At 38.5% G+C, this 21,822-nt stretch overlaps 1 protein-coding gene across 1 annotated transcript in view; it reads left to right on the top strand.

The window, feature by feature from the left end:
• The window catches only part of LOC140538950 (uncharacterized), a 110,994-nt gene that overhangs the window by 12,825 nt on the left and 76,347 nt on the right, over positions 1 to 21,822 (top strand). The window contains exons 9-40 of the mRNA XM_072661509.1: positions 299 to 377; positions 2,191 to 2,383; positions 2,520 to 4,269; positions 5,003 to 5,176; positions 6,127 to 6,303; positions 6,539 to 6,712; positions 7,084 to 7,257; positions 7,390 to 7,566; positions 7,820 to 7,993; positions 8,671 to 8,844; positions 9,113 to 9,289; positions 10,008 to 10,181; positions 10,393 to 10,566; positions 10,709 to 10,870; positions 11,137 to 11,310; positions 11,587 to 11,760; positions 12,016 to 12,192; positions 12,605 to 12,778; positions 12,990 to 13,163; positions 13,306 to 13,467; positions 13,733 to 13,906; positions 15,894 to 16,067; positions 16,323 to 16,499; positions 16,912 to 17,085; positions 17,297 to 17,470; positions 17,613 to 17,774; positions 18,041 to 18,214; positions 19,919 to 20,092; positions 20,348 to 20,524; positions 20,937 to 21,110; positions 21,323 to 21,496; positions 21,639 to 21,800. Of these exons, the coding sequence (XP_072517610.1) occupies positions 299 to 377; positions 2,191 to 2,383; positions 2,520 to 4,269; positions 5,003 to 5,176; positions 6,127 to 6,303; positions 6,539 to 6,712; positions 7,084 to 7,257; positions 7,390 to 7,566; positions 7,820 to 7,993; positions 8,671 to 8,844; positions 9,113 to 9,289; positions 10,008 to 10,181; positions 10,393 to 10,566; positions 10,709 to 10,870; positions 11,137 to 11,310; positions 11,587 to 11,760; positions 12,016 to 12,192; positions 12,605 to 12,778; positions 12,990 to 13,163; positions 13,306 to 13,467; positions 13,733 to 13,906; positions 15,894 to 16,067; positions 16,323 to 16,499; positions 16,912 to 17,085; positions 17,297 to 17,470; positions 17,613 to 17,774; positions 18,041 to 18,214; positions 19,919 to 20,092; positions 20,348 to 20,524; positions 20,937 to 21,110; positions 21,323 to 21,496; positions 21,639 to 21,800 (7,038 nt within the window). The remainder of the gene's footprint in view (positions 1 to 298; positions 378 to 2,190; positions 2,384 to 2,519; positions 4,270 to 5,002; positions 5,177 to 6,126; positions 6,304 to 6,538; positions 6,713 to 7,083; positions 7,258 to 7,389; positions 7,567 to 7,819; positions 7,994 to 8,670; positions 8,845 to 9,112; positions 9,290 to 10,007; positions 10,182 to 10,392; positions 10,567 to 10,708; positions 10,871 to 11,136; positions 11,311 to 11,586; positions 11,761 to 12,015; positions 12,193 to 12,604; positions 12,779 to 12,989; positions 13,164 to 13,305; positions 13,468 to 13,732; positions 13,907 to 15,893; positions 16,068 to 16,322; positions 16,500 to 16,911; positions 17,086 to 17,296; positions 17,471 to 17,612; positions 17,775 to 18,040; positions 18,215 to 19,918; positions 20,093 to 20,347; positions 20,525 to 20,936; positions 21,111 to 21,322; positions 21,497 to 21,638; positions 21,801 to 21,822) is intronic.

Below are 21,822 nucleotides of genomic sequence, written 5' to 3' on the forward strand. Positions count from 1 at the left end.
TGTGTGGTTAATGTGCACATATTCAGTATTTCTTTTCTGTAAATATACGTTCTTCTTTTTTTGTAATACTGTGAGGGACGAGGCACCTTTTGTAAGTTTTTCTTTACACCTGTGTAATGTGTAACTTGATGTGATTTTGATTTGAAAAGGGATTAACTGTAATATAGTGGTCACACATGACCAGAATAACTGTAAAAGGTTAATGCAAATGTTAAAAAATAATAAACCATTCAAATAAACACCATGCTAAATACTCTTATTTAAGAAAATAACTGTCTGAATTTCTTGTTAATTGCAGAGGTCACATGGGGTCAGAGTTGGATGCCGAAGCTGACAAGCCTCAAAGGAATCCTAAAGATTTCTTTGACATCTTCAATGTAAGACAGTATTTTTGAAAACAGCTTACATGAATGGCTGATCATACATCTTAATCACTAAACTTTAGCTGCTTCATTTACACACCATTTAATCAAGATTTTATATATATATATACACACACACACACAGCCTAGTGCTAAAATGCTCTCAGTACCCCATAATGAAAAACTGAACACATAATCTTAGATATTTTGCACAATTTACTGAAAAAGAAAAACTCAAATATTGCATTGACATAAGTATTTAGACGCTTTTTTATTTTAGACAGGCTCTGGATGAGCCACTCAAGAACATTTACAGAGCCATCCCTAAGCCTCTCCTGTGTGCTAAGGGTCATTGCCTTTAGGGGCTTTCTTGTTTCTTTCACTGAGGAGAACCTTCAGTCTGGCCACTCTGCCATAAAGCCCAGATTGGTGGAGTGCTGCAGTGATAGTTGACCTTCTGCAAGTTCCTTCCATCTGCACACAGGATTTTTGGAGCTTAGCCAGAGTGACCGTTGGGTTCTCGCTCACCTCTATTACCCTTTTTCCTTCATTACTTAGTGTGGTTGGGCGGCAGCTCTTGGACGAGTCCTGGTTGTTCTAAACTTCTAGATGGAGGCCAGTGTGCTCTTGGGAACTTTCAGTGCAGATATTTTATTGTAGCTTTCTCCAGATCTGTGCCTCCACACAATCCTGTCTCAGAGCTCCACATGCAGTTCTTTCCTCCACAGGGCTTGGGTTTTGATCTGATATGTATTGCAGGCGTGAGACCTTAAATAGACAGGTCTGGGTCTTTCCAAATCAGGTCTAATCAACTGAATTTACCACAAATGGACCCCAATCAAGGTGTAGAAACAATTTAAAGATGATCAGGAGAAATGGGTTGTTATAGCAAACAGTCTTGAGATACTTGAGAAGTTTGTAAGGGGTAGCTCTAGGGCAAGGCCCAGAGTCACACCAGCCAGTAATTAAGGCCAACTCAAACACCTGGAAAAAAGGCTATATAGGCACACAGATCCAGTTGCCCCACTGTGTTAGCGCACAAACACTCGTTTAGTAGAGGAAGGCAGGAGTACCTTGCATGTTTAAGGTGGTATTAACTTCAGACTCCTGAAAATGGCGCTGTACAAGGATGATAGGGCTATAAATACCTGAGGAGTGTGTGAGTGAGTCACTGGATTTGGGCGTGGCCAAAGACCATAGTGTAAAGGAAGTAACAGAATCTGCAGGTGTATGGACGCGTATGGTCATACGGGTCTACCAGCAGTGTTAGAAATACCAGCCTACAGGAATTGTGGCAAAAAAAAAGACAAAACTGATAAACAGGGACTGCCATCAGGTTTTACCGCTCATGAATGAGCTTCCAAACAAGAACTACATCTTGTTTGTGTACACAAGGTCTTCACTCACTTCTGCTCCAGAATGAGGAGAATTTCCTGTAGGCTGGGATTTCTGCCACTGCTGGTAGACCTGTATGACCGTACGCTTCCATACCAATCAATTCCACACAACTGCTTTATGACCCATTTTCCACACATCCAATGAGACCCTCACTGCACTGTACCACCTTTCTCAGTCTATGAATCCCGACACTCACCCCGCAGGTATTTATAGCCCCATCATCATGGATGTTTAGGTCTTTTATCACTTGTAGCAATTTTGACCAGATAGCAAGAGATTTAGGCTATAAGTGCCAAGATCCATGATTTAGTTTGGAACATTTGGAAATGTAACATTAGAATTTGAAGTAAATGGTAAAATAATAAAAATAATTTAAAACTTGATTATTATTATTCATTTAATAAGTTTTCTTACTTCTTTGCTCCTAAAGGATCTCGAGAACAAAATGATTGCGTTTATAAAGCACGAGCTGGAAATGTATAAAAAACTTCTGAGAAAGGAAAACACAACTTATTACAGAAATGTCAAGCAAATGAAGTGGAATTTAAAACAGTCTGTGCTCAACATGACCCTGACTTTCCTAAACCTGATGAATCATAAAGACGTCGCTACTGCACTGCAAAGTAAGAGATCAACAGATGACACAATATGATAATTATATATGCAATAGTAAATATATATAAAAAAATACAAGACTGTACGTGTTTCGGTAACTATTTTACCTTCTTTTTCTCTGCTGTTTTATTATTTATTCATTAGATGAGCTGATTGGAATTATACAGCGTCCACTTAAAGAAGGACTGATAAGTAAGTTTGATCGTGTTTGTGAAGGAATTGCAAAGCAAGGAGAGTCCACCAGACTCAATGAGATCTACACAGATCTGTACATCACTGAAGGTGGAGCTGGACAGGTCAACAAAGAACATGAAGTGAGACGTATTGAGAAAAATCAGATGCAGCAGGATGTACAAATCAAATGCAAGAACATGTTTGAACCTTTACCTGGACAAGACAGACCAATCAGAACTGTGCTGACACAGGGGGTTGCAGGTATTGGGAAATCAATCTGTGTGCAGAAGTTCATTTTGGACTGGGCTGAAGGTGAAGATCATCAGGACATCCAGTTCATATTCCCACTTCCTTTCCGGGAACTGAACTTGAAGAAGGGACGTCAGAGTCTGATGGACATCATTGGGTTTTTTTTTCCAGAGACAAAAGGACTAATATTAACAGATCAGAACAGTGTCATGTTCGTCTTTGATGGACTGGATGAATGTAAACTTCCTTTGATGTTCCAGGAAAATGAGAGTCTGAATGATGTCTGTAAACCAGCCTCACTGGATGTTGTGCTGACAAACCTCATCAAGGGAAATCTGCTTCCCTCAGCTCTGATCTGGATAACCACTAGACCAGCAGCAGCCAGTAGGATCCCTGCTGAGTGTGTTGACCGGGTGACTAAGGTGCGTGGTTTCAATGATCAGCAGAAGGAGGAATACTTCAGGAAGAGAATCAGTGACGAGAACCTGGCTACAAAAATAATTGAGCACATTAAAGAATCGAGGAGCCTCTTCATCATGTGTCATATCCCAGTCTTCTGTTGGATCTCAGCCACTGTGCTTCAGAGAATTCTGGAAGAAACAGAGAGTGGAGAAACACCGAAGACACTGACAGAAATGTACACATGCTTTCTGATCTTCCAGGCCGTACAGGGGAACCAGAAGTACTCTGGAAAGAATGTCTTGGACGTACCGTGGGATAAAGAAGCCATAAACTCGCTGGGAAAGTTGGCTTTTCAGCATTTGGAAGAAAACAGCCTGATCTTCAATGCAGAAGATCTAGAAGCATGTGGGGTTGACCCCAGTAAGATATCCGTATACTCAGGACTGTGCACTCAGGAGACCGTCCGATTTCTCGGCACAGTTTTCAGCTTTGTCCATCTGAGCATTCAGGAGTTCCTCGCTGCCGTATTTGCATACTTATCTCTCAGAAATGACCACAAGAATGTTTTTGACCAACAGTCCACATCAGAGGAGAGCAAAACCACAGAGCACACTGAATTACTTAAGACTGCAGTAGACAAGGCTTTGAAGAGTGACCATGGCCACCTGGACCTCTTCCTTCGCTTCCTCCTGGGCCTCTCACTGGAGTCTAATGAGAAGCTCATCCGAGGTCTGTTGACCCAGTCTGGAAGCAGGTCTGACTGCAGAAAGGAGATAGTCGAGTACATCAAGCTAAAGTTTAAGGACAACCCGTCTCCAGAGAGGTCCATCAATCTGTTCTACTGTCTGAATGAGTTAAACGACGACTCTCTAGTGAAAGACATCCAGAGTCACATGAGTTCAGGAAGTCTCTCTGAAGCTGAACTCTCACCTGCTCAGTGGTCAGCGCTGGTCTTTGTGCTGCTGACATCAAAAGAGAAGCTGGAAGTGTTTGACTTACAGAAGTTCATCAGATCAGAGGAGTGTCTTAACAGACTGCTGCCGGTGGTCCAGGAAGCCACAACGGCTCTGTAAGTAACTCCTGTTTACACAAATCTAACGATGCAGTTATTTCCCACCAGACTGTTCAGTCATCTCTATAAATACCTCTATCCAATAACTGTGCAGACCTCAGCACCCGCTAATACAAACCTTTCGTTGGTTGTTTGAACAGTTTCTGTAATCTGGCCATTCCGTAGTCACTTGCATCTTGCAGTGTAGCCTCTGAAGGCTGTTTCTGATCTGTCAGATCAGATAACAGATAATTGAGGATCAGTGAGAATTCTTCTGTCATCAGCAGTGGAGGTCTTTCTTGCCCTACCAGTCCGTTTGTGGTTAACGAGTTCACCAGTGTGTTTTCTTTTCTTTTAAATGTTATTCCACATTGTTGATTTTGGTAACCACAAGGTTTAACTGATGTCTCTTATAGTTTTATAGTTCTTTGACCATTAATCATATTATATGTTATATTTATTGAATAGTAATATAAAAAATATTTGCAGTGTTATGTTTGTATATATTTACAGACGTAATCAATTCCAAAAAATATATTTAAAATACATTTCATACTGCTTTTGATATTGAGTCAGAGTACTGTCATCATACTATCTAAAAGGCTTGTGACAGTATAATCATTTTACAGGCTACAGTGTGATCAGTATGTTTTATAATGATTATTATTATTTATTATTTTTATTATTCCCAAATGATGTTAGGATAACATCCTTTAGAGATTTCTAATGCATATGGAAACTCTACTTTCAGGCTCAGTGAGTGTAACCTGACTGAGAGAAGCTGTTCAGCTCTGCTCAAAGTTCTCAGCTCAGGGTCCTCTACGCTGACTCTGCTGGATCTGAGCAACAATCCCATACAGGACTTTGGAGTAGAGCTGCTCTCTGAAGGACTGAAGAGTCCAACCTGTAAACTGGAGACACTGAGGTGAGTTTCATACTTGCAATATTGGGCCGCAGCCCTGCTTACTGGATTAATCCAGCCCTGATCATACATCATTTTAAGCATAATTCTAAAGAAAGACATTTCACCCCAAAATGTTACTGTCGCAAACTGCACTAGTGTAATTATCCATTACAGGAGTCAGGCAAGCTGGTCACTGACCAATCAATCTTTTTTCTAATACATAACACAGCACTTGTACACCTTAAAAATAAATTGAGTCAAAAATGAAGTCCTCTGTATACCAAAGTATTTTTGAGTCAAATGTGAGGCCATTTATTCCACAACTAAAGTGTGGATGAAACTGGGTCATGCAACAGGACAATGATTCTAAGCACAGCAGCAATATCTACAGAAGAATAACTGAAAAAGAAAACATTGGCCCAGTGGCCAGTGGCTCACTGGGAGCTGTGCATAAACAAATGCCCACCAACCTGAAGCAATGAACTGAAGCAATGTTATGAAGAACAGTGGGCCTCTAGAACAGTGTGAGAGACTGAAAGTCATACAGAAAACAGTTATTTCAAGTTGTGTGGTTCTACAAGCTATTGATTCATGGGGTGCATTTAATTTTTCTCACAAGGCTTTTACATTTTCACTATAATTTTGTTGAATAAATAGTGATATGGTGGAATTAAGTGTGTTTATCATTTTAGGTTGTATTTACCTAATTTTTTAGAACTGATATTGAAGTTTTATGGCCTGATACATAAAACATACAATTCAAAGAGATTGTACTTTCTTTTTCTCCTGACTGTATGCAGATTTATTTTAGATGAAGAGCAGGGGTTACCTAATTAGCAAGTGTATATAAATAAAGCCATCTAATGAAAGTGATTTATTATAGGCATTAGGTCAGTCAGTAAGGGTCAGAAATAAATACATGTGGTAAACATCTGTTTTCTGCCAAACATAATGTTTTGTCTTCTCTTTAGAATTTCATTCTGCAGTGTGACAGAGAAAGGATATATTGTTCTGGCTTCAGCTCTGAAATCAAATCCGCCACCACCACTGAAAGAGCTGGATCTCAAAGGGAATGATCCTGGAGACACAGGAGTGAAGAAACTCACTGATTTAGTGCCGGATACAACCAGTAAACTGATCAAACTGAGGTAGATATATGATGTTGCTTCAGAGGTTTTAAATGAATTTCTGTCATAGACTATTAATGTGGAGTTTAGTTTATATGTGCATTTGTGAAAGTTATCAACCCCATTCCTTCTATTATATTAAACCAAAAAGTGTTTTGAAATCATAACTATTGTCCATTATTGTATTATACCTCCATGTGTTTATGTACATATCTAAATAAGCAGGTAAAAACTATTGTAAAAATTCTTTTTCCAGGCTATTAAAAAGTGATGCTGCAGAGGAGGTCTGTAATTCTCTGACTGAAGCTCTAGGAATAAACCCCCTCCTGCTGACAGAGCTGGATCTGAGTGGAAAAATACAAGGAGACTCAGCAGTGAAGAAGCTGTCTGGTCTACTTGAGGATTCACACTGCAGAACCAAGATACTTAAGTGTGTAGTTAAATATTTGGACTGTAAAATGTAAATTTGAGAACTATAGATGCAATAATTTTTAAATACCATGCAGCCATGGGTTTTCAAATAGTGCATTTAAGGCCAGCAACATGAAATGATACAGTATAAATGAAAATATCTGATAGCCTCAGCAATTTAGCATGACCAATCAATTGGTAAAGTTGTCACCATCTATGTCATCTATGAGTTAGCATTTTGATTCAGTCAGCATGATACAAGATTGGGTTAGTAGTATTCCCACAACAATTAAATATATATATTTTTACCTCTTCAGGGTTTGATTGTGCTTCATGTATGTGCTTTTAAACCTAAAGCTAATTTATCTTTTCTTACCGTTCTGTTTGCAGACTGAATAACAGCAGCACAACAGAAGAAGGCTGTACTGCTCTGTCCTCAGCACTTTGTTTAAATCCTTCACACCTGATAGAGCTGGATCTGAGTAACAATAAACTAGGAAACTCTGGAGTAACAAAGCTGTGTGCTCTTCTGAACAATCAGTCCTGTAAACTGCAGAAACTGGGGTGGGTTCTAATTTTATAAAAACAGCAAATAAGAACATAATGCATTAAAGCATTACATTATACAGGAAAATGTCTTTTAAACCCAAACTCCAAACATATTGTTTTGGTAAAGCCAAAATATTTTGTTTCTAGATTTTCAGACTGTAGTGTAACAAAGGAAGGATATGTTGCTCTGGCTTCAGCTTTGAAATCAAACACCTCATCACACCTGATAGAGTTGGATCTCAGAGGAAACAACCCAGGTGATCAAGGAGTGAAGCTGATCACTGATTTAAAAAAGGATCCAAACAGTAAACTGAAGACACTGAGGTGCACTGCTTTATACCACAATACTTACTGAACATAAGTAACACATGTTTGAGAAGTGTTGTTATGACCAATGTAATTATTCATATATAACAGTAGCACTTTCCATATTCATCAACAGTTTTAATCTTATTCCAATCAAGTCCATTAGCTTTCTCATGTCTCTAATTAAATTGCTTTATGTAGTCATTGTTTTAAAACATTTGGGCATTATTGTGTCATAATAAGAAGGCAAATGTGTGTATTGTTTTGCCAGATTGTTAAAATGTGATGCTGCAGTGGAGTTCTGTGATTATCTGACTGAAGCTCTAGGAATAAACCCCTTACTGCTGACTGAGCTGGATCTGAGTGGGAAAATAAAAGGAGACTCAGCAGTGAAGAAGCTCTCTGCTCTACTGGAGGATTCACACTGCAGGACTCAGATACTGAAGTACATAGTGTGATTAGTATACTTTTATAATATAATATCTGCTTGTCAGGGTGCTATTAATTTATCCTAATTCATCCCAACCTATTTATTTAACAATGTAATGGTTAAGACATTGAAGCAGTAAATGCATGGAATTACAGGTAGTAATAATATGGCCCCTGCAGATAAAAGCATTCTGTCCTCAGAAGAAGTACAGAACAACCCACACGGCAATGTTAGAGAAACACTCATCAGAGAAACTAAAAACATTTTTTTACAATGTTTTGTACAAAGTTTAGCCTTTTTACTAAACTGATTAGTGTAAAGGTTGAATTGTAAAATTGATTTTAAACATTTTTGGGAAATGCACTTATACTTAGACCTATGTTCCCAACAGCAAACAATCTGTTACATTCAGTAAATAAGTAAATAAGTGGAAAGCATGCCATATATATATATATATATATATATATATATATATATATATATATATATATATATATATATATATATATAATTTGTTTCTTGTATAGGATTTTATATGAAAATCAACAGTATGCATCATTGTACCAGGAATGTCTAACCTTTGCATGAGACTATACATAATTAAAAAATCGAAATTGCGTTGTTTGCTAGCAGTATTAAAAACACTTTCTCCACTTTTTCACCTTTTCTCCATCTTTACACTCTAATTGCAGGCTGAGTAACAGCAGTATCACAGAGGAAGGCTGTGCTGCTCTATCAGCAGCTATTTGTTCAAATCCCTCACACCTGATAGAGCTGGATCTGAGTGAGAATAAACTAGGAAAATCTGGAGTAAAGCAGATCTGTGACACATTGAACAATTCTGATTGTCAACTACAGAAACTGGAGTGAGATAATTTAAAATATTCTGTCTAGATATCTGATCATTTTTTGTTTATGGTCTTCATAAAAATAAAGTATTATGTTTTATATCACCATATTTTAAATATGAGTGATTGTAAAAATGGCAGTATTATGCAATACAAGTTTTAGGTTTTGCTGTTTTTGCAATTTTCTTATTCAAATACAAAGTTTGTTGTTGTTTACAAACAGTTTAGAAGTTACATTATATGAAAACAATTCACTTAACATACTGTTATTTTGTTTTCTTTACAGTTTTTCATTCTGCAATATAACCGAACAAGGATATACTGATCTGGAATCTGCTCTAAGATCAAACCCCTCATCACACTTGACAGAACTGGTACTAAAAGGGAATGATCCTGGAGATACAGGAGTGAAAATACTTAATGATTTAATTGAGAATTCACAGCACAAACTGAACAACCTGAGGTAGATGTTTTGGGGAAAGTGGGTATTGTGAACTTTTAGAAACCTTGCTGGACTGCTAATATACATTATACATAATATACATATACATAATGTCGTATCATGGTAAAAAAGTGTACATAATTTCATGAGAAACATCAGAACATCTCTACCTTTATTGCAATTACACATTTTGTTAAACACAAAATTGACAATTTCTCACAAAACTCCAAAAATGGGTTGGGCAAATTTATTGGCACCCTTTAACTTAATATTTGGTTGCACACACTTTGAAAAAAAATAACTAAAATCAATAGCTTCCTATGACTATCAACACGCTTCTAAAACCTCTCAACTGCAATTTTGATCCACTCTTCTGCAAACTGCTCCAGGTCTCTCATACTTGAAGGCTGCCTTCTCCAAACAGCAATTTTAGAATCTCTCCAAGTGTTCAATGGGATTTAGATCCAGACTCATTGCTAACTACTTAGAACTGTTTCCTCTTTTTTTTCATCATATTTGTCCTTTTTTGTCCTCTGGTTTTGTGTTGTTCTAAAACACACAAAGGAAATAAACATGTGTATTACAAAACATGTAATAGTTTTCTGGGAGAAATGCGTCGTTATCTGGAAAAAAATCTGAAGTGCCAACACTTTCAGCCATGACTGTGTGTGTGTATACAGTATATGTGCATAACATAGTGTGTAATTGTTAATAATTTCTGTTTCTTAAATATCTGCAGGCTGTTGAAAAGCTCTGCTGCAGAGGAAATCTGTACTTCTCTTACTAAAGCTCTAGGAATAAACCCCTTACTGCTGACTGAGCTGAATCTGAGTGGAAAAATACAAGGAGACTCAGCAGTGAAGAAACTCTCTGATCTACTGGAAGATTCACACTGCAGGACTCAGATACTGAAGTATGTTTTAATTTATGTTTACATTTGATTGCATTTTTAATTGAGGTACAAAACATTTCATTGTGTTATTGAATGGCATTTTGGTTAACTTATTCATTTGTTATTTTTTTGCATCAAAGCAAAACGGTGTGATAATGTTGCCTTTAATCTTGTATATAAATAGTCATCAGTTCTGTAAAGTTTGTTTTTGTACCATTTCTGTCCTCTGCAGGCTGAATAAGAGCAGGATTACAGAGGAAGGCTGTGCTGCTCTATCAGCAGCTCTTTGTTCTAATAGTTCACACCTAGTAGAGCTGGATCTGAGTGAGAATAAACTAGAAAACCCTGGAGTGAAGCATCTTTGTGATCTACTGAACAATCAGTACTGTAAACTGCAGAGGTTGAAGTGAGTTGTAAATATAATCTTAACAATTAAACACATTTGTAAAACACACAGAACGTAGAAAAACATCTAAGTTTAAAACATTTTAATGCACAACACAGTTGTCATATTCTTTTATTAACTCAAATGTGTATTTTCTCTCTAGACTTTCATTCTGCAGTGTAACAGAAGAAGGATATACATCTATGGCTTCAACTCTGAAAAACTCCTCTTCACCCCTGATAGAGCTGGATCTCAGGGGGAATGACCCTGGAGACACTGGAGTGAAGAAAATCACTGATTTACTCCATAACATAAAGAAAATCAGGTTTCTACAACATTACAAACACCCACTTACCTAACTAATGTGCAGAGCAAGCAGTCCACTTATGTTCTTCAAATATGCCATACAGTATTACGTATCCCAAGTGGCTAATATGCTATTTTATGTGTAATTTCTTTGTAAAATGAAACAAGTACTTGTTTTGAATGAGAATACCAATGAGAAAAGAGGTGTAGTTTGAAAAGGGTCAATGCTGTCTTTTGAAAAGTAAAAAAGGAAATTGATAGCGATCTGATTTCTCTATTCTGCAGACTTCTAGACAGCTCTGCTGCAGAGGAAATCTGTGATCATCTGACTGAAGCTCTAGGAATAAACCCCTTACTGCTGACAGAGCTGGATCTGAGTGGGAAAATACAAGGAGACTCTGAAATCAAGAAACTCTCTGATCTACTGGAGGATTCACACTGCAGGACTCAGATACTGAAGTATGGAGTATGATTTGTTTAAACCTTTTAGATTTACAAAGAAAAAAGAATTGTTTGTTTGAACATTGCAGAAATTACTTATCAGTTTCTTTTGACAAATTTTAAGACTAATAAGCAATTCCTTTTTCTGAGTATGTTTGTTGAAGACAGTGAACAAGTTAAGTGTTACCAGTTTTGGCTCATGCTTTAGTAATATAAAAGGCATGTTCCTCCAGTTATCGTATTCATTAAAGATGTTGATCAGTAATCTCCTCTACCATTGCACTCTAATTACAGGCTGAAAAATAGCAATATTACGGAGAAAGGCTGTGCTGCTCTATCATCAGCTCTCTGTTTGAATCCTTCACACCTGATGGAGCTGGATTTGAGTGGGAATAAAGTATTGGCTGCAGGGGTGAAGCACATCAGTGCCATGTTGAGCAATCCTCAAAGTGAACTACAGAAACTTACGTGAGAAGCTTTGAAATGGCATCAAATTCACTTTTCTTGAGAATAATTTAGATTTGTTGTGTACTTTTATGTAGCCTTGATTGTGTGTGAATTTCTCTGCATGAAATACACTGTAGACGTTACATGCACTCATACATAAATACATTCTTACGTAAACACACAGCAAACAAACTTTAGACTTTGAAAATTTGTCCATGTCAGAATGAAACTGAGTTTCTGTATGTGTTATTACTAAAAAAGAATTTTATATGATAGTCTTTCAGACTGTAGTGTAACAGAGGATGGATATGCTGCTCTGGCTTCAGCTCTGAAATTGAATCCCTCATCACACCTGATGGAGCTGGACCTCAGAGGGAACGATCCTGGGGACAAAGGAGTAAAGGATCTTCATGATTTACTACTGGAACCACAGCATAAATTGAGCACATTGAGGTAGGTATATATGGAAAAAGTGGTTATTGTGAACATATCAATTCATATTTGCATTAATGCTAAAGATTATGTAAGGAAGACAATCTTGTCTGTGACAACTGTCAAAATATTGAAAACACACGACCATATGAATAAAATTTGAGAAAACAACTTTAGATTTTCTGTGATTAGAACAATGGGAGTAGAAGACATTGCTATCTAGAGGTCTGGGTTTAAACACAACATTAAATGATTCATTTAATACCTTGTTTTTGGTCATTAAAACATCTTTACAAGTCATAATGTAACTTTGATATATCATTATTTCCATATACCCCCAGCATTTATAACACCCCCAGCATTTATAACACCCCCAGCATCTTTAGCAGTCTGTTTTTACCTATCCTTTCAATATGTCTCCCCATCTGTGCAGGTTACTGAAAAGCTCTGCTGCAGAGGAAATATGTGATCATCTGACTGAAGCTCTAGGAACAAACCCCTTACTGCTGACTGAGCTGGATCTGAGTGGAAAAATACAAGGAGACTCAGCAGTGAAGAAACTCTCTGATCTACTGAAAGATTCACACTGCAGGACTCAGATACTGAAGTATGTTTTAATTTATGTTTACATTTGATTGCATTTTTAATTGAGGTACAAAACATTTCATTGTGTTATTGAATGGCATTTTAGTTAACTTATTCATTTGTTATTTTTTTGCATCAAAGCAAAACGGTGTGATGATTTTGCCCTTAATCTTGTATATAAATAGTCATCAGTTCTGTAAAGTTTGTTTTTGTACCATTTCTGTCCTCTGCAGGCTGAATAAGAGCAGGATTACAGAGGAAGGCTGTGCTGCTCTATCAGCAGCTCTTTGTTCTAATTGTTCACACCTAGTAGAGCTGGATCTGAGTGAGAATAAACTAGGAAACCCTGGAGTGAAGCATCTTTGTGATCTTCTGAACAATCAGTGCTGTAAACTGCAGAGGTTGACGTGAGTTGTACATATAATCTTAACAATTAAATCCGTTTGTAAAACCCACAGAACGTAGAAAAACATCTAAGTTTGAAACATTTTAATGCACAACACAGTTGTCATATTCTTTTATTAACTCAAATGTGTATTTTCTCTCTAGACTTTCATTCTGCAGTGTAACAGAAGAAGGATATACATCTATGGCTTCAACTCTGAAAAACTCCTCTTCACCCCTGATAGAGCTGGATCTCAGGGGGAATGACCCTGGAGACACTGGAGTGAAGAAAATCACTGATTTACATCATAACATAAAGAAAATCAGGTTTCTACAACATTACAAACAGCCACTTACCTAACTAATGTGCAGAGCAAGCAGTCCACTTATGTTCTTCAAATATGTCATACAGTATCACGTATCCCAAGTGGCTAATATGCTATTTTATGTGTAATTTCTTTGTAAAATGAAAAAGGACTTGTTTTGAATGAGAATACCAATGAGAAAAGAGGTGTAGTTTGAAAAGGGTCAATGCTGTCTTTTGAAAAGTAAAAAAGGAAAATGATAGCGATCTGATTTCTCTATTCTGCAGACTTCTAGACAGCTCTGCTGCAGAGGAACTATGTGATCATCTGACTGAAGCTCTAGGAACAAACCCCTTACTGCTGACAGAGCTGGATCTGAGTGGGAAAATACAAGGAGACTCTGAAATCAAGAAACTCTCTGATCTACTGGAGGATTCACACTGCAGGACTCAGATACTGAAGTATGGAGTATGATTTGTTTAAACCTTTTAGATTTACAAAGAAAAAAGAATTGTGTGTTTGAACATTGCAGAAATTACTTATCAGTTTCATTTAACTAATTTTAAGACTAATAAGCAAATCCTTTTTCTGAGTACGTTTGTTTAAGACGGTGAACAAGTTAAGCGTTACCAGTTTTGGTTCATTCTTTAGTAATATACACTGCCCAAAAAAAAGGAAACACGTAAACAACACAATATAACTCCAAGTTAATCAAACTTTTGTGAAATCAAACTGTCCACTTAGGAAGCAACACTGATTGACAATCAATTTCACATGCTGTTGTGCAAATTTACATTTACATTTACGGCATTTAGCAGACGCTCTTATCCAGAGCGACTTACAAGGTTACTCGTATTACAGGGGTGGGCCAATGTAGTGTTAGGAGTCTTGCCCAAGGACTCTTATTGGTGTAGCGCAGCATAGTCACCCAGACTGGGAATCCAACCCCAGTCTCCCACATGGTGTTGTAACTCACTGGCAGGTAGTGGTGTTATCTGTTGCGCCACACCAACCACAAATGGAATAGACAACAGGTGGAACTTACTGGCAATTAGCAAGACACACTCAATAAAGGAGTGGTTCTGCAGGTGGGGACCACAGACCACGTCTCAGTACCTATGCTTTCTGGCAGATGTTTTAATCACTTTTGAATGTTGGTGGTGCTTTCACACTCGTGGTAGCATGTGACGGACTCTACAACCCACACAAGTGGCTCAGGTAGTGCAGCTCATCCAGGATGGCACATCAATGCGAGCTGTGGCAAGAAGGTTTGCTGTGTCTGTCAGTACACCAGGAGACGTGGAGGAGGCCATGGGAGGGCAACAACCCAGCAGCAGGACCGCTACCTCCGCCTTTGTGCAAGGAGGAACAGGAGGAGCACTGCCAGAGCCCTGCAAAATGACCTCAAGGAGGCCACAAATATGCATGTGTCTGCACAAACGGTTACAAACCGATTCCATGAGGATGGTATGAGGGCCCGACGTCCACAGATGGGGGTTGTGCTCACAGCCCAATACCGTGCATGACGCTTGGCATTTGCCAGAGAACACCAGGATTGGCAAATTCACCACTGGCGCCCTGTGCTCTTCACAGAGGAAAGCAGGTTCACACTGAGCACATGTGACAGATGTGACAGAGTCTGGAGACGCCGTGGACAGCAGTCTGCTGCCTTCAACATCCTTCAGCATGACCGGTTTGGCAGTGGGTCAGTAATGGTGTGGGGTGGCATTTCTTTGGAGGGTCGCACAGCCCTTCATGTGCTCACCAGAGGTAGCCTGACTGCCATTAGGTACCGAGATGAGATCCTCAGACCCCTTGTGAGACCATATGCTGGTCTGCTGGGTTTCTCCTAATGCAGGACAATGCTAGACCTCATTTGGCTGGAGTGTGTCAGCAGTTCCTGCAAGATGAAGCTATTGAAGCTATGGACTGTCCCGCCCGTTCCCCAGACCTGAATCTAATTGAGCACATCTGGGACATCATATCTCGCTCCATCCACCAATGTCACGTTGCACCACAGACTGTCCAGGAGTTGGCGGATGCTTTAGTCCAGGTCTGTGAGGAGATCCTCATCAGGAGCATGCCCAGGCGTTGTAGGGAGGTCATACAGGCACGTGGAGGCCTCACACAATACTGAGCCTCATTCTGACTTGTTTTAAGGACATTACATCAAAGTTGGATCAGCCTGTAGTGTGTTTTTTTCACTTTAATTTTGTGTGTGACTCCAAATCCAGGCCTCCATTGGTTAATTAATTTGATTTCAATTGATGATTTTTGAGTGATTTTGTTGTCAGCACATTCAACTTTGTACAGAACAAAGTATTCAATGAGAATATATAATTAATTTAGATCTAGGATGTGTTATTTGAGTGTTCCCTTTATTTTTTTGAGCAGTGTAGAATGCATATTCCCCCAGTAATCTCCTCTACCATTGCACTCTGATTACAGGCTGAAAAATAGCAATATTACGGAGGAAGGCTGTGCTGCTCTATCATCAGCTCTCTGTTTGAATCCTTCACACCTGATGGAGCTGGATTTGAGTGGGAATAAAGTATTGGCTGCAGGGGTGAAGCACATCAGTGCCATGTTGAGCAATCCTCAAAGTGAACTACAGAAACTTATGTAAGAAGCTTTGAAATAGCATCAATTTCACTTTTCTTGAGAATAATTTAGATTTGTTGTGTACTTTTATGTAGCCTTGATTGTGTGTGAATTTCTCTGCATGAAATACACTGTAGACGTTACATGCACTCATACATAAATACATTCTTACGTAAACACATAGCAAACAAACTTTAGACTTTGAAAATTTGTCCATGTCAGAATGAAACTGAGTTTCTGTATGTGTTATTACTAAAAAAGAATTTTGTATGATAGTCTTTCAGACTGTAGTGTAACAGAGGATGGATATGCTGCTCTGGCTTCAGCTCTGAAATTGAATCCCTCATCACACCTGATGGAGCTGGACCTCAGAGGGAACGATCCTGGGGACAAAGGAGTGAAGGACCTTCATTATTTGCTAGTGGAACCACAGCATAAATTGAGCACATTGAGGTAGGTATATATGGAAAAAGTGGTTATTGTGAACATATTAATTCATATTTGCATTAATGCTAAAGATTATGTAAGGAAGGCAATCTTGTCTGTGACAACTGTCAAAATATTAAAAACACACGACCATATGAATAAAATTTGAGAAAACAACTTTAGATTTTCTGTGATTAGAACAATGGGAGTAGAAGACATTGCTATCTAGAGGTCCGGGTTTAAACACAACATTAAATGATTCATTTAATACCTTGTTTTTGGTCATTAAAACATCTTTACAAATCATAATGTAACTTTGATATATCATTATTTCCTTATACCCCCAGCATTTATAACACCCCCAGCATTTATAACACCCCCAGCATCTTTAGCAGTCTGTTTTTGCCTATCCTTTCAATATGTCTCCCCATCTGTGCAGGTTACTGAAAAGCTCTGCTGCAGAGGAAATATGTGATTATCTGACTGAAGCTCTAGGAACAAACCCCTTACTGCTGACTGAGCTGGATCTGAGTGAAAAAATACAAGGAGACTCAGCAGTGAAGAAACTCTCTGATCTACTGAAAGATTCACACTGCAGGACTCAGATATTGAAGTATGTTTTAATTTATGTTTACATTTGAATACATTTTTAATTGTGGTGCAAAACATTTCATTGTGTTATTGATTGACATTTTAGTTAACTTATTTTAATAGTTATTTTTTGCATCAAAGCAAAACGGTGTGATGATTTTGCCTTTAATCTTGTATATAAATAGTCATCAGTTCTGTAAAGTTTGTTTTTGTACCATTTCTGTCCTCTGCAGGCTGAATAAGAGCAGGATTACAGAGGAAGGCTGTGCTGCTCTATCAGCAGCTCTTTGTTCTAATAGTTTACACCTAGTAGAGCTGGATCTGAGTGAGAATAAACTAGGAAATCCTGGAGTGAAGCATCTTTGTGATCTACTGAACAATCAGTACTGTAAACTGCAGAGGTTGAAGTGAGTTGTAAATATAATCTTAACAATTAAACACATTTGTAAAACCCACAGAACGTAGAAAAACATCTATGTTTAAAACATTTTAATGCACAACACAGTTGTCATATTCTTTTATTAACTCAAATGTGTATTTTCTCTCTAGACTTTCATTCTGCAGTGTAACAGAAGAAGGATATACATCTATGGCTTCAACTCTGAAAAACTCCTCTTCACCCCTGATAGAGCTGGATCTCAGGGGGAATGACCCTGGAGACACTGGAGTGAAGAAAATCACTGATTTACTCCATAACATAAAGAAAATCAGGTTTCTACAACATTACAAACACCCACTTACCTAACTAATGTGCAGAGCAAGCAGTCCACTTATGTTTTTCAAATATGTCATACAGTATCACGTATTCCAAGTGGGTAATATGCTATTTTATGTGTAATTTCTTTGTAAAATGAAACAAGTACTTGTTTTGAATGAGAATACCAATGAGAAAAGAGGTGTAGTTTGAAAAGGGTCAATGCTGTCTTTTGAAAAGTAAAAAAGGAAATTGATAGCGATCTGATTTCTCTATTCTGCAGACTTCTAGACAGCTTTGCTGCAGAGGAAATCTGTGATCATCTGACTGAATCTCTAGGAATAAACCCCTTACTGCTGACAGAGCTGGATCTGAGTGGGAAAATACAAGGAGACTCTGAAATCAAGAAACTCTCTGCTCTACTAGAGGATTCACACTGCAGGACTCAGATACTGAAGTATGGAGTATGATTTGTTTAAACCTTTTAGATTTACAAAGAAAAAAGAATTGTGTGTTTGAACATTGCAGAAATTACTTATCAGTTTCATTTGACTAATTTTAAGACTAATAAGAAAATCCTTTTTCTGAGTACGTTTGTTTAAGACAGTTAACAAGTTAAGTGTTAACCAGTTTTGGCTCATGCTTTAGTAATATACACTGCTCAAAAACAAACAAACAAAGGGAACACGTAAACAACACAATATAACTCCAATTAAATCAAACTTCTGTGAAATCAAACTGTTTACTTAGAAGGCAACACTAATTCACAATCAATTTCACATGGTGTTGTGCAAATGGAATAGACAACAGGTGGAAATTACTGGCAATTAGCAAGATGCACTCAATAAAGGAGTTGTTCTGCAGGTGGGGACCACAGACCACGTCTCAGTACCTATGCTTTCTGGCTGATGTTTTGATCACTTTTGAATGTTGGTGGTGCTTTCACACTCGTGGTAGCATGAGACGGACTCTACAACCCACACAGGTGGCTCAGGTAGTGCAGCTCATCTAGGATGGCACATCAATGCGAGCTGTGGCAAAAAGGTTTGCTGTGTCTGTCAGTACACCAGGAGACGTGGAGGAGACCATAGGTGGGCAACAACCCAGCAGCAGGACCACTACCTCCGCCTTTGTGCAAGGAGGAACAGGAGGAGCACTGCCAGAGCCCTGCAAAATGACCTCCAGGAGGCCACAAATGTGCATGTGTCTGCACAAATGGTTAGAAACCGATTCCATGGGGATGGGATGAGGGCCCGACGTCCACAGATGGGGGTTGTGCTCACAGCCCAACACCGTGCAGGATGCTTGGCATTTGCCAGAGAACACCAGGATTGGCAAATTGCAGGTTCACACTGAGCACATGTGACAGATGTGAAAGAGTCTGGAGACGCCGTGGAGAGCGATCTGCTGCCTGCAACATCCTTCAGCATGACCGGTTTGGCAGTGGGTCAGTAATGGTGTGGGGTGGCATTTCTTTGGTGGGCCGCACAGCCATCCATGTGCTCACCAGAGGTAGCCTGACTGCCATTAGGTACCGAGATGAGATCGTCAGACCCCTTGTGAGACCATATGCTGGTGCGGTTGGCCCTGGGTTTCTCCTAATGCAGGAACAATGCTAGACCTCATGTGGCTGGAGTGTGTCATGAGTTTCTGCAAGATGAAGGCATTGAAGCTATGGACTGGCCCGCCCGTTCCCTAGACCTGAATCCGATTGAGCACATCTGGGACATCATGTGTCGCTCCATCCACCAACGGATGCTTTAGTCCAGGTCTGTGAGGAGATCCTCATCAGGAGCATGCCCAGGCGTTGTAGGGAGGTCATCCAGGCACGTGGAGGCCTCACACAATACTGAGCCTCATTTTGACTTGTTTTAAGGACATTACATCAAAGTTGGATCAGCCTGTAGTGTGTTTTCCACTTTAATTTTGTGTGTGACTCCAAATCCAGGCCTCCATTGGTTAATAAATTTGATTTCCATTGATTATTTGTGTGTGATTTTGTTGTCAGCACATTCAGCTTTGTACAGAAAAAAGTATTCAATGAGAATATATAATTAATTTAGATCTAGGATGTGTTATTTGAGAGTTCCATTTATTTTTTTGAGCAGTGTAAAATGCATATCCCCCAGTAATCTCCTCTACCATTGCACTCTGATTACAGGCTGAAAAATAGCAATATTACGGAGGAAGGCTGTGCTGCTCTATCATCAGCTCTCTGTTTGAATCCTTCACACCTGATGGAGCTGGATTTGAGTGGGAATAAAGTATTGGCTGCAGGGGTGAAGCACATCAGTGCCATGTTGAGCAATCCTCAAAGTGAACTACAGAAACTTATGTAAGAAGCTTTGAAATAGCATCAAATTCACATTTCTTGAGAATAATTTAGATTTGTTGTGTACTTTCATGTAGCCTTGATTGTGTGTGAATTTCTCTGCATGAAATACACTGTAGACGTTACATGCACTCATACATAAATACATTCTTACGTAAACACATAGCAAACAAACTTTAGACTTTGAAAATTTGTCCATGTCAGAATGAAACTGAGTTTCTGTATGTGTTATTACTAATAAAGAATTTTGTATGATAGTCTTTCAGACTGTAGTGTAACAGAGAATGGATATGCTGCTCTGGCTTCAGCTCTGAAATTGAATCCCTCATCACACCTGATGGAGCTGGACCTCAGAGGCAACGATCCTGGGGACAAAGGAGTAAAGGATCTTCATGATTTACTACTGGAACCACAGCATAAATTGAGCACATTGAGGTAGGTATATATGGAAAAAGTGGTTATTGTGAACATATCAATTCATATTTGCATTAATGCTAAAGATTATGTAAGGAAGGCAATCTTGTCTGTGACAACTGTCAAAATATTAAAAACACACGACCATATGAATAAAATTTGAGAAAACAACTTTAGATTTTCTGTGACTAGAACAATGGGAGTGGAAGACATTGCTATCTAGAGGTCTGGGCTTAAACACAACTTTAAATTATTCATTTAATACTGTGTTTTTGGTCATTAAAACACCTTTACAAGTCATAATGTAACTTTGATATATCATTATTTCCATATACCCCCAGCATTTATAACACCCCCAGCATTTATAACACCCCCAGCATCTTTAGCAGTCTGTTTTTACCTATCCTTTCAATATGTCTCCCCATCTGTGCAGGTTACTGAAAAGCTCTGCTGCAGAGGAAATATGTGATTATCTGACTGAAGCTCTAGGAACAAACCCCTTACTGCTGACTGAGCTGGATCTGAGTGAAAAAATACAAGGACACTCAGCAGTGAAGAAACTCTCTGATCTACTGAAAGATTCACACTGCAGGACTCAGATACTGAAGTATGTTTTAATTTATGTTTACATTTGATTGCATTTTTAATTAAGTGTACAGAACATTTCATTGTGTTTTTGAATGGCATTTTAGTTAACTTATTCATTTGTTATTTTTTTGCATCAAAGCAAAACGGTGTGATAATGTTGCCTTTAATCTTGTATATAAATAGTCATCAGTTCTGTAAAGTTTGTTTTTGTACCATTTCTGTCCTCTGCAGGTTGAATAAAAGCAGGATTACAGAGGAAGGCTGTGCTGCTCTATCAGCAGCTCTTTGTTCTAATTGTTCACACCTAGTAGAGCTGGATCTGAGTGAGAATAAACTAGGAAATCCTGGAGTGAAGCATCTTTGTGATCTACTGAACAATCAGTACTTAAAACTGCAGACGTTGAAGTGAGTTGTAAATATAATCTTAACAATTAAACACATTTGTAAAACACACAGAACGTAGAAAAACATCTAAGTTTGAAACATTTTAATGCACAACACAGTTGTCATATTCTTTTATTAACTCAAATGTGTATTTTCTCTCTAGACTTTCATTCTGCAGTGTAACAGAAGAAGGATATACATCTATGGCTTCAACTCTGAAAAACTCCTCTTCACCCCTGATAGAGCTGGATCTCAGGGGGAATGACCCTGGAGACACTGGAGTGAAGAAAATCACTGATTTACACCATAACATAAAGAAAATCAGGTTTCTACAACATTACAAACAG

The sequence above is a fragment of the Salminus brasiliensis genome, chromosome 18 (genome assembly GCF_030463535.1).
Source record: "Salminus brasiliensis chromosome 18, fSalBra1.hap2, whole genome shotgun sequence".
In the NCBI taxonomy this organism is placed as follows: domain Eukaryota; kingdom Metazoa; phylum Chordata; class Actinopteri; order Characiformes; family Bryconidae; genus Salminus; species Salminus brasiliensis.